The sequence below is a fragment of the Colias eurytheme genome, chromosome 22 (genome assembly GCF_061535395.1).
Source record: "Colias eurytheme isolate Ceu_HAF_F1 chromosome 22, ilColEury1 Martin Lab GWU primary, whole genome shotgun sequence".
In the NCBI taxonomy this organism is placed as follows: domain Eukaryota; kingdom Metazoa; phylum Arthropoda; class Insecta; order Lepidoptera; family Pieridae; genus Colias; species Colias eurytheme.
Window position 1 is genome coordinate 6,674,794 of NC_143001.1, and position 13,073 is coordinate 6,687,866.

The window sequence follows — 13,073 nt, forward strand, 5'->3', positions numbered from 1 at the left end:
TTTTAGGATTTTTTTGTAGATGCACCTTTTCTTCTGACAATAAGAAACAAAAATCTTAGCAAATTTTGTGATAGGAAGCTTTTCGCAGTTGAAGGCGAATCAATTTCATATATGTATTTATATAAATCTAATTTAAAAACTCGTGTACGTTTGTAGTTTAACTCTTCCGACACGGCTTGACCGATTCTCATGAGATTTTGTGTACATATCGGGCAGGTCAGAGAATCGGTCAACATCTTTTCCATATCCATAAGGAAATGTAAGGCAGAAAAACGTTTTCCGGGACAGCTAGTATACATATAATAATTCGTAAAATAAAAAATCGTATATTAATATTTAATATCACGAATAATTACATTATTACGTATTATTACTGCGGTTTTAATCACTATAAACGCTTGACATCCTTCTACTGTACGTAATAGTATAAATAATGCATTAGATAAGTAAAGGGAACCATAGTTTGAGATACGATTACTTCATTAAGTACATAGTATTTTGATTCTAATAATAAACTAGTCGCTTACCGCAGCTTCGATCGTGTTTAACCAGGATACAAAAAAATAGCTTGTAACTGCTAAATAGTGCAGCAGTGAAAATTGTATCAAAATCAAAATTAATAGTAAATATTTTTTTATTTTTTTAAAACATTAAAAAGTAAAATCTTCATGATATCGTTTTTGATGTAGGTACTTGTTGTTATACGTTTAAATTATATGACAACACGTTATATGACTTAACTTTACGAAAATAAGAGGCTCAGATGCCTAGTACCTACTATCCCAAATACACGTATTATCAATATTACATGTTAAAATAGAGCTTTAAGCACTTAAATTTATTTCTCCTTAAAAATAAAATGACAAAACGGAAAACGCAACCAGCTCCCCGACTATAAGGATTGTTGTACAAAACTTGAAGCGTGTCTAAAGCTCTTCGCTCAGTTGCACTTTTGTTACCGACGCGTGCGAACGTCAAGATGGTGCCTCTCATTTTGTTATTATTCGTTTACTTTGCAAACGGAGAATTCGGTGAGTAATGTGTTTTTTCTTATAAGAATATATAAATATTTCTATAATAAAAACTACCTATATTTAAGTTCCCGTATTGACTTGAATAAAGATCCTTTTCAAGTCAATATTACGGAAACAAAAACAGTAAACATGTGGTTTGTTTTTGTGTTTTATATCAGTGCCTTCTAATATATCTGCCTCAATCGAAAACGACCTAATACAGAACGAATTATAAACTTAAAAAATTGTAATAAAACCTCATATTAAAAGTTAATTGACAATCTTTGGTAATCTACTCGACACTCATTCATAACCTATAAGCTTTTTTATTTTCAATGCAAACTACGATACTAACATTAAACTAACCTATAAATTAGACATATCAAGACTAGATACAACTAGAAAAACTACAAATATTGTTTTGTAAAACCCCAAGGCATCATAAAATCAACACATACAAAGATAACTATCATAATTCAAAACCGGTTCTTACGTCAATCTATTTTGTTTATATCGCGGTACAATTTGCAAATACGACTAGCATGAACAAGCATGAATTGTATTTCCCCGTGTATTGAATGGACCAAGTAATAAATAGGATATTTTTCATAACTTATTTTTTTATGATAGAGTAAGAAAAGTCTACCTGATGTCAATTAATCGCCTCCGATCACACTTAGATCAAACGAGCGAATGCTCTTTCTAACCTCACTATGTCTAATTATTTTAGTGTAAACAGGCGTAGCGCATTATTTCGTTGTTCTTTAGTGCGTTCGAAAAGATTCTTTGTCATGTTCTTATACTGAATAATACTGAATAAGTTTCGTAAAAGTTTTCGTGTACGCGAAAGAATGCTCTTGCTCTAGTTCTAGCTGTATGTTCGTTGGATGTAAATGCACCGTTACACTGGTAATGTTACAGTTGTCTCGTTGTATCATTAAATGCAAATCTTCCTCTTGCTCCTGTTCATTGATATATCGCAATTATTATTAAGGATTAATTATTAATTGAATCTCAAGATTACCTTTCCAATGGTAAAGTCGTTTATGATTCACCCAAAGTCTAAAGGGGAACCACCAGCTATTACTATCAAAGCCACAGATTTCTTAGTATTTTCAACATAACCACAGATATATAGAAAATCGAAAATATTCTATGCAATGTTCTAATACTGAACAACACTGAATACGAGTTTTCGTTTACACTAAAAGATCACGAAATAATGCTCTTACTCTAGCTCTATGTTCGTTTGATGTACATACTATATATGCACTTTAAGACTAACACGACTAACCGTATCAAAACGAACAATCGTAAATAGTCTTATTTAATTAATTATTTATTAATACGATACTAATTAACAACAAGAAAAGGCTAGAATCGACTTTATCGTAACAACGCATCTATACACGTATATGGTGATTTCCTAAGACCATTGCAAATGATCCAAGATCCCAGAGCCGTAAGACACAACTTATTTTCTAAAGCATATAAGTTTCGGTTCACAGTAGTCTCTAGTGTACTTTTTAATATCTGAATGTTTGTGGAGCTCTACCAGTGACACCTGCAGCTGCGCCACCTGAGCCAAAACTTTTATCAGACGCTTTAAAGCTCAAATAAATGAATTTAATTTATTTTTAAATGTCTGATTTTTTTATATGTTATCAAGATAACTATCGCTCATACTCATGGTTGAGTAATTTTTGTGTTTAGGGGATATTTGGTCATTGCAATTTGTCTGACTGATTAAATATAACATTGCAATAGTTAGCTTAATAACATATCAAAAAATCAGACATTTAAAAATAAATTAAGTTCATTTATTTGAGCTTTAAAGCGTCTGATAAAAGTTTTGGCTTTGGCTTTGCAGATATTAAAAAGTAGACTACTGTGAACCGAAACTTATATGCTTTAGAAAATAAGTTGTATCTTACGGCTCTGGGATCTTATTTTAAAAGAAAAATACACCTTGAATACAAATTTCATACTAATAATTTTCAAGTAAACTTCTGTAAAAAATAATTGACACTAATACTGTAAATAAAAAAGTTTGTATGTATGTCAGTAACGTTTTCACAAACCACAGCAAAAAAAAATCAACTCTAGAAGGGATCCTGGTAAGTTCCTATGGAGATAAAAAGGGGCAACAGGATAAAATACCGTCTGCTGGTGCATTACTTATCCGTTATACTCAAAAATATATCATATTTATTACAAAATATGATTCATACCGGAAAGTATTTAAATATCCTCGAATGTGACGAAGATTAATTTATAATGAACTTATCAATATTTTACAAATTAGTAATACTTAATACGTTTTATCAATTTTAATGTTATTATAAACTGGCATGGTATCCTTATTTGGTTTCAGACCGCACTTCCAAATAATTAAATGAATATTATCTATAACTAGCTTTCCGCCCGCGGCTTCGCCCGCTTTGTCTAAAACGTAATAAATTATATAATAAAACCTTCCTCTTGAATCACTCTATCTATTACAAAAAACCGCATCAAAATCCATTGCATAGTTTTAAAGATTTAAGCGTAGCAGTGCCGTTGGCAGCGTGCTGCCTGGCACATGCTGAACTTGGTCCTTTTTGGCGATACGGGGGCACTTTCATATTACATTGATATATTTTTTGTTTTATTTTATTATTGTTTTCCATTTCTTTTTTGTATGTTTTTGTTTTGCTTTTATTAATGTTTTGTGATGATTGTGTCTTACTGATTGCCGAATAAACGTATTTTCTTTCTTTCTTTCTTTCTTCTTTCGTACACTGGGAGGCAGAGACAGCGACTTTGTTGTTTATTAATTATTATGTAGTGATTATGCTGAAGGCAGCAACAAGCATAATTTTTGTTGCCTATGGATGTAAATTAATTTTATCTAACACACTTGTATATATCTATACTAATACTAGCGTTCCGCCCCGGCTTCGCCCGTGGTACATATTTACGTTTTCCTACATAAAAACCATCCTCGTACTTCAAGGAATATAATAAAAAAAGAATTATCGAAATCGGTTCAGCCGTTCTCGAGTTATGCGCTTACCAACACATTTTGCGATTCATTTTTTTAAATAAGACTAGCGGTCCGCCCCGGCTTCGCCCGTGGTACATGTTTACGTTTTCTCTACATAAAAACCATCCTCGTACTTCAAGGAATATAATAAAAAAAGAATTATCGAAATCGGTTCAGCCGTTCTCGAGTTATGCGCTTACCAACACATTTTGCGATTCATTTTTATATATAAGATTATTATATAAGGCAATATATTACAATTATTTCCTTAGTAACTGATCAATTTATCAATATGTATAACCGTAGAGTATGACAAAATATTTTACTTATTGATACATGAATTTTCTTTTGTTTGTTTGTACGTACCAAATAAGCTACAAAACTACATTACCGATTTTTTTAAAACTACTTTTATTATTCATTTTATCATAAAGTAAACAATACAACGTATTCCGATAATCCAAACTGTCTGTCTGTAAGTAATATATTTTTTATACTAATAGAGCATTTATGCATATCTAAATTAAAGCTGACATTTTAAGAGGTACCTACAGCGTAAAACCCGTGACTAATACTTGAACCTAAAAAGAGACAATCTAAGATAAGATTAATATAAAACAAAAAAACAAAACAATTTGAATAATGCATTCATTTATAATATACAAACAAGTGACTGACATTTTCGAAACGTTAACATAATGTTTTGATATGATATGATAAATATAAATGTTAGAAATTATAATTCACTCAATGTATCATTTAAATTTGAAAGCACTAGCTAGTATTCTACTTGCTGCCGCATAATATTAATCCACATAGATTCCAAATAATCATAAAAATCGCCCATTTTAAAATTTTTGTTATTCAATTTTTTTGGTAATTCTAATTTTAGAATTAGAAATAAAATCGAAAAACGAGGTAAAAAAGAGTTTATTGGGTCAGTTTTTTCCTCTAATGATGACTAAATTTTGAAATGTGTCATACGTTTTAATTTTGAACTAATTGGTATCCTATTTTATAAATTCTCTAATAGACTGCAGGCCCATGTTGAAAAAGTTATGGGTCATTTGAACCACCAGGTGACCTATCTAGAACGATATAAGAGCATAAAATAATAAGATTCAGCACTAAGCCAAAAAAGTGACGGCATAGTGCTGAATATTATTCTAGATATTTTATATCTTCTAGATAGGTCACCTGGTGGTTCAAATGACCCATAACTTTTTCAACATGGGCTTGTAGTCTATAAGTAAACAATAATAGAAATATATTAACTATACTACTAGTATACAAGTAGTTTAAAAATAATATAATACAATTTTCCTGTTTCTCACGTATTCGATACCGTGGGAAAAAACGTCTATGTCGTTATAATATGCCTTAGCACGTTTGGCAAAGACCGTTGCGTCTCTCCACATAGTATAAAGACGGTCAAATAAAATATCACAAAATTTATACAAAACGATACTTACAATGCTTTTAGTACTGCCTCTGATATTATGACCAAATAGAAAAGCATTAAAAGTAAAGATTTTCTATATAAAACAAATTACAAATACTATTAAATAATACTATCAATACATGCAGATGCACATCAATAGATGCAGATTGCATAACACCATCCGGTCTACCCATTACCCAACCAGCACATCTTAACATCTCATACAAAAAAAAATCATCTGTGTAAATAAAGCACCTACAGGATAGAACCTCCTAGAATACCAATATCACAAATTCTTCCAATAGAATCCATACTAACAATGCTAATGTTACAGATGCAGATTGCATAACACCATCCGGTCTACCGAGCCACTGCGTCTCTCTCCACCAGTGCGAAAAGCTGAAGCCGCTTATCAGAGGGACGGCGGAGGAACGGGAGTCGTTGAAGAACTGGCACTGTGGCTTCGAAGGCGACGTGCCTACGGTAAGAAATCTTTGACTAATCTAAACTTGGCTACGACGAAACGAAAGAATGTCGCTGAATGTAAACAAAACGTAAAAACAGCGAGAGATGGCAGAATATCGTAAACTCTGAGTCAAATATATCCAAGAAGACTACAAATAATCACGACCGTTGAGTCAAGAACGATACGACATAGTAGTATTTAAATGTTATGCTGATTTGATTTGAAAAAATCTGCAATAGTTTTGCAACGACTGACCTTAAACTTTGACCTGTATCAATTAACAAATACAAAACCAATGGTGAAACTGCACATGTTGAAAAAATATTAAAGTTAACTTCTATAATACATCGATATATCTAAGAAATTAGCAAATTACCATAGAACAAAACCATTAGAACAATCTTCTATATTATGCATTTAGCATACTGAACATAAAACAGCAAAGCAGCCAGCCACAATCAAAACACATAACCATTAAAATTATAATAATCCTTTTACTTTCAACAGGTATGTTGTCCACCCACAAGCCCAAAATCTCAATGTTTCACGCCCCTCGGAATGCCAGGAATATGCGTTGCCAAGGAAGCTTGTCCAAATATCGTGGAGTTACTCAAACCGCCCGTTTCCAAAGATAGTCTAGATTTCGTCAGTAGATCAAAGTGAGTATGACAAACATGTATTATCACTTAAGTGGTATTTCATCGATCAAAATAAAATAATTTATAAACCTAAACTCGACAGAAATAAAACGTCTGCGTCTTAAATACTATGTACAAAGAATTAGTACAATAACACCTTATCTTCACAGATGTAAAGGACCTTTCGAATTGAGCGTTTGCTGCCAGGAACCTTCTAGATTACCAGTACGCGCTGGCGACGACGAGGAGAAAATCCTAACACCATTAACCGACACTACAGATGCGCCGATATTCCAAACGAGTATCGTTACTGCTGTGACGGCACCAGACGTTTTTGTAACACCAAATCCTATTACAATAGACGATACTTCTATTCCTGATGTAGATAATGTACTACCAGTACCGCTTAGTGTTGGCGGTACGAATAAATTTGACAAACGCTGCAAAGATGAGGGTATACCTGACCCTAGTAGCGGATGCTGTGGAATTGACAGCGCTGGTGGTAATAGAATCTTTGGTGAGTATAATTATAATTAAGTATTAGTCTTTGTCATTCATATTAGAAAGTAGACATATTGCTAACGATCGACATATAGATATAATTTAATAACACGGACCACACCGTATTGCTTATAATTAGCTTTTACTTTCAGGTGGCAATGAGACAGCCATCGATCAGTACCCATGGCTGGCCCTTATAGAATACGCTAACAAAGCCCTAATGTGTGGCGGATCGCTTATCAGTAGACGCTATGTACTCACGGCTGCCCACTGCCTCGTGCGTCACGATTTGAAGAAGAGAGATGCGTATGTACTGAATATTTCTCTAATAGACTAGACAATCAACACAATTTTTAGATATAATATATTTGATGGCACAAATAAAAAATAGGAAACTGTGATGTAAGGAAAATTTTGATGACTAGAAATTGAAATGCAAAATTATGTTAGTACATGAATCATATTGCAACCCAGCTTCAACGTAATGCTATGATTGTTTGTAATTGCATAAATAAGTAGGGACATACAAAACAATTGTCTGAATACTTAATCTACGTAATCTTCCTTTTTCTTAAGATTAGCTGCTTAAACAAACTTTTCAGTTTTCTAACATTTAAATTTAGTACAATGGCATATAACAAAATAATCTGTTTAACGAATAACTAATGATTTCAGAGTATCAGTTCGTCTCGGCGACTACAACGTTACGAACCCTGGCCGCGACTGTGTAGAAGTTGACGGTGATGGTGTTGATTGCAATCTCGACCCTGTTACTATAAGAATAGAGCACATTATCCTGCATCCAGATTACAAGAGAGAGAAGACGGTTATGGAAGCCAATGATATCGCATTGATTCGACTTCGGCAATCTGTAGTTTATACTGGTGAGTTATAAGATTTATATGAGGATGATTATTATAGTTTACTAAGAAGAAATAAGAAATCATATTATTATATAAGCCGAAAATATAGTTAATAGAATTTTTATCTGTTTCTCTGTATGTATGAACTGGTTAAGTTTAATAAGTATTGCATGAATTTACTTCAAATTTTACTTGAATATTATGAAAAGGTCGTGTCAACATATCTATGTATATCTGGGGGCACGGTAGTGCCCCCGCCAAGACGAGCCAAGCGAGGCGCACGGGCACTACCTACCTTTTCTCGAAGCGCTTCGACGTTTTTTTGAACCCTCATAACTTGGGTTTGGATTATGCTAGATCAACAAAATTTTCGGGATATATTGTCAATAGCGGACTTATTGAACGTATTAAGTTTTAATTACATTAGCTTTTATACTTCAGATTTTATTTATATCTAAAAAACGCTAATTTCGTCACTGACTCACTGATGATCATCAAAATTCTTAAGGTATTTCCTAATGTCCTAGAAAGCTGAAATTGTGTATGTAAGCTAGTATTAGCACATAAACAACAAAAAAATTATAAAACTTGTAACTTTCATCCCCCAACCCCTTAAACTAGGGGATGGGAGTTTGTATGAGACCTGTAATTTTAAATTAAATTTTGATGACGCTAGAGGTCTAATCTAATAATCTAAAACTTGGTTCCCCTAGATATATATATGTATAGGTACTCCTTGTTAAAAAAAATTGTTACAAACAACCTACAAAAAGAAATGAAATCCCACCAAAAACATTTTCATGTAAAATGTTGCCAAGACGAGCCCATATGATTCGCACTGTCAAAAAGTTATCAGATCTCATGTAGAGCCAAGCTTCTAACACTACACGCCCTAACTCTACAAGGCCTAACTTCACATACTCTACACCTTAGTCAAAATATGTGGCTTGGCCGTTCGTTACTACAAGAACTATTGTATAACACAAAAGTAATGAACAGTGAATTAATTTTTCACCTTACGCCGATGTGAATGTAGCGAAATGGCCAAGCCACATATTTTGACTAAGGTGTAGAGTTTGTGAAGTTAGGCCTTGTAGAGTTAGGGCGTGTAGTGTTAGAAGCTACATGAGATCTGATAACTTTTTGACAGTGCGAATCATATGGGCTCGTCTTGGCAACATTTTACATGAAAATGTTTTTGGTGGGATCTATTCTTACTAATATTATAAAGCTGAAGAGTTGTTTGATTGTTTGAAAAGGGCAAAGCTAGTAGGCTATACCTCTATAATATCATCACGCTAAGACCAACAGAAGCGGAGCAATGCGAATAAAACCTCAGTACACTACTAGCAAATTAATAAAATAAATTTCCAGACTTCATCCGACCGGTCTGCCTGCCGATCACTGACTTCCTCACCCCGACTCCCCGCGAATTGTACCTGTATGCGGCCGGCTGGGGAGCTGTCAGTGAAACCGTCTCGACCAGCGATGTGAAGTTCCACGTTGACTTGCCGTATACGGATCCGAATGTGAGTAATATACATTTTCTGTTATGTTCTGACAAGTTTAACATTTACATAGTAAATTCATAAACGACAATTAATATTTCTTATCTATTCTGGTCGATATAGGAATTTAAGTAATTTACCCATCTATGCCGACACAGAAAGAGAATGAATGAATTGAAAATTACTTAAGAGAATAAGGGCCTGTTTCACCACCCTCAAGTAAAGTGTCGAGTAGGCTAATCGCCAGTTAAAGTGACCCGTAACTTCAAGTGCGAGTTTCACGACGTCCGAGTAGCACTAATCATAAGATTAACTGACCCGTAACTTACAGAGGCGGCTCGCCCTAAGGAGCGCTGGTGCAGTGAACTCCCATAAATAATTATAATAAAATCATACTCCTTAATTTAATTATTAACATTAATTATTACTATTTAAAATCAATCGTAATCTTTAAAACTACTGTTAATACCCATGAATATATCCATCATTCCATCATCCCATACACCTGTATAATACCTAAGTCTGTATTATGTAACGCGCGAAGCGGTGCGCTCACGATTGCGCTCCAATGAAAAAAGATTTAGTACATTTCCTAATACGAAATCCAATAGGAGTGAAAGAGAGGGTTTTGCCAGAGCCCTGCGCGTGAAACAAAAGATTTTCTATGGAAAAGTAGCAAAATTCGGTGCGCCGCACCCGCAAACGTTGCCGGTTCGTTTTCACCGCCCGGCAGGACAGCGATTGCGACGTTGCCAGTTGCCACGTCTATAATATAAACAAACACTCGACTCTCGAGTCAACTTCAATCATCGATGCACGCGCGCGATTCATGCAATTTTCTAATTAAAATTATAAAATACGTGTTGAAATAGCCTGTAGTTATCAGTATTACTTGTGAGTGTTAAAATGAACAATAATTATAATGTGGCGTTCATTAAAAAGTGTGATAAAACGTTACAAATTCGGCTTGAATGTAAAGCTAAGGGACCGCCACGGCCTGAACTTGATTTTACGCAAAAATGTACGACAAAAACGAAAACATATACGCGTGTGTTTAAATCTGAACAACATGTGAAAACACCGTGGTTGTGTGGTTGTGATGAAGCAACAACAGATATTTACGAATGTCATGTCGCTTTAAGTTATAGATATTTTTGCACACCAAAAAGAAAGACGTATGTATTTCCTTTATAAGTAATTTTTTTGATAAATGTACTGCTTTACACCATGTATTTTCAGTGTTTTATTTCAAGTGATCACCCATAAAATTTTGTCACGAGCCGCCTCTGGTAACTTACTTGCCACGTCTTCTGCCAATTAGCGTGTTTTACTCGACGGTTAAGTATTGTCTGTTGTCATTTCTTGCATATCACCAACGATTTTTTTTAAATAAACGAATAAAAATGGATTTATTTGATTTAATTGATAATCAGTCAATATTATTCGACACAACGAATAGCAAGGATTCGTGTATTTAAAATCCGTGTTGATTATTTTACGGACCTCGATGAAACTGATTTTTTTGCTAGATTTCGTCTATCGAAATATGCAGTTAACCAAGTGCATAACTTTATAAAACATAAAATAATGCCTACATCGCAGAGGTGAGTGGTATTTTTTAATTATTGAAGTGATTTTACTTATAGATAACCTATCAAATCATATTAATCCCTCGCATCCCTCAAAGAAAAGTTTGCACTTCTATCTCTTTTAACTTTATCCATAATAATTAAATAGGTAAGTACTTAATATAATAATTTAACAAATTAAAATCACATGCGTATTTCCAACCCTACAGACAATCCACAACAATTAACAAATTAACAATGCATATATGACAGCTGCAATAGTGCAATGACGTTTGACGAGTGACATTGACGTAATATTGAACGAATGTGACGTACGATTTGTTCCGTTACTCATTTAACCAGTAAGTTGTTACTCGGAGCTTATTTTTCGTTTGTGAAATTGACAAAAGATACTCGTAACCTTTACTTGCTGATTAACGTTAATCAAGAAGTAACTAATCAACGCTTTACTTGGAGATGGTGAACGAGGCCCTAAGAGTAATAATTTATATTAAAATTAAAAGAAATTTGTAATAAAAATTAAATTATATTATAAATCCAATAGAACGTATATGTACGCTCCGGAGTCCTACAAGGAGTGCAATGGGTCCGCTTCTGTTTGTAATTTATATTAATGAACACCAAATATAAACACTTTTAAGGCAATGCAGAACATGAGCCCTCTTCCCATAAATATATTGCAAGTGAGGAGAGTTGTATTTAGCCATTATATCAGCCTTCGATTAAAATATCTTATTATAGTTGTATAATTTGAAAGTGCTTCAAACTCAAACATTTATTTATTCAAATAGACTTCTTTTAGAAGCATTTTCGAATCGTCATTACATATTTTTAATATTTACCACCGATTCGGAAATAAAACTAATTTGTTAATAGCAAACTACCTATATGATTATTGTTAGTTTTTACGACTCAATTGAGCAACAACTGATTGTTGAAAGAAACAACACGCGTCTGGTAATTAAATACGATTATACGTACATCATAATAATTGAAGATAATTTTAAACAGTTTCTTCCAACAAATATTTACCATGAGCAAACCATTGGATTTAATGAAATGCCAAAATGCGTTAGTAATAGTAGTAATTTCCTCCTTCCAGGTCTGTACAAAGCTCTACTCAATCCGTAGCAAGCCGATCATCTGGGATAAACAGATATGCGCCGGCGGCGAACTGGGCAAAGACTCTTGTAAGGGAGACTCCGGAGGGCCTCTCATGCGAGCTGATGAGAAGACCTTCGAAGTGGTGGGTATAACGAGCTTCGGGATCAAACAGTGCGGGAACCAGGGTCGACCCAGTGTTTATACTAAGGTGTATGCGTATATTGATTGGATAAGGAGTGAGGTTAAACCGTGATATAGGTTAGAATACAATAGAATAAATTGAATATTTATTTATTATTAGTAAAAAAGAAAATATAGGTATAGCAAAAATATGTTAACCACGAAAAAGCGTATGGATTCAGCATTTGATGAAAACCTAATATTTTTGTGAAAATTTTCATTAGGTGTCATTTTTTATTTTGTTTTATAAATACAAATGTTTAAATATTAAATTATTTAAGAAATACATATATCGGAATACTTAACGAAATGGTTCTTACATACTTCAGTATTTATTTTCGAACAGTATTTTTATACACATGAAGATAAATATTGTATAGTTTTTAATTATAACCAAAATACTCATTGTATTATATTTAGATATTTTATTTTATAAAGTATTTTTTAAGTATTCATAGGAACTATATTATGATTAATAAGAACATGAAGAGATTTAAATCAATGACAATTAATTTAAGTATTTTTATTTAATGTTCTTGTAGTTATTAAAATTAATTACGTGTTGTGATTATTTATAAATATTATGTTTTTAATGTATATAATCCGCCTTTACAATTGTATATATATGTCTAGTTGATATACATTTTGTATAAAATGATTTTGTTTATCAAAAATGTAAGTAAAACTATTGTATTTTTTTTTTGGTTTTGTAATTTACAGATTAGAAGTTTTGCGTAAATTGTTT

The 13,073-nt window shown here is 33.1% G+C and overlaps 2 protein-coding genes across 2 annotated transcripts in view; one reads left to right on the forward strand and one right to left on the reverse strand.

Annotated features, from left to right (window-relative positions):
- The window catches only part of mim (missing-in-metastasis), a 142,466-nt gene that overhangs the window by 35,025 nt on the left and 94,368 nt on the right, over positions 1-13,073 (reverse strand). The gene's annotated exons all lie outside the window — the stretch shown is intronic.
- On the forward strand, positions 956-12,628 carry LOC149898744 (phenoloxidase-activating enzyme-like). Its single transcript, XM_090115014.1, has 8 exons — positions 956-1,031; positions 5,814-5,962; positions 6,453-6,604; positions 6,754-7,100; positions 7,237-7,390; positions 7,760-7,968; positions 9,322-9,476; positions 12,147-12,628. The coding sequence occupies exons 1-8, from the start codon at positions 980-982 to the stop codon at positions 12,399-12,401; spliced, it is 1,473 nt and encodes a 490-aa protein (XP_089971140.1). The 5' UTR covers positions 956-979; the 3' UTR covers positions 12,402-12,628.

What these genes read in the sequence shown, in the direction of transcription:
- LOC149898744 (XM_090115014.1), top strand. Translation starts at nt 980, where the DNA reads ATGGTGCCTCTCATTTTGTTATTATTCGTTTACTTTGCAAACGGAGAA. An exon ending in TCGAAGGCGACGTGCCTACG is followed by an intron (nt 5,963 to 6,452) that starts GTAAGAAATCTT and finishes TACTTTCAACAG; the next exon opens with GTATGTTGTCCACCCACAAG. An exon ending in GATTTGAAGAAGAGAGATGC is followed by an intron (nt 7,391 to 7,759) that starts GTATGTACTGAA and finishes TAATGATTTCAG; the next exon opens with AGTATCAGTTCGTCTCGGCG.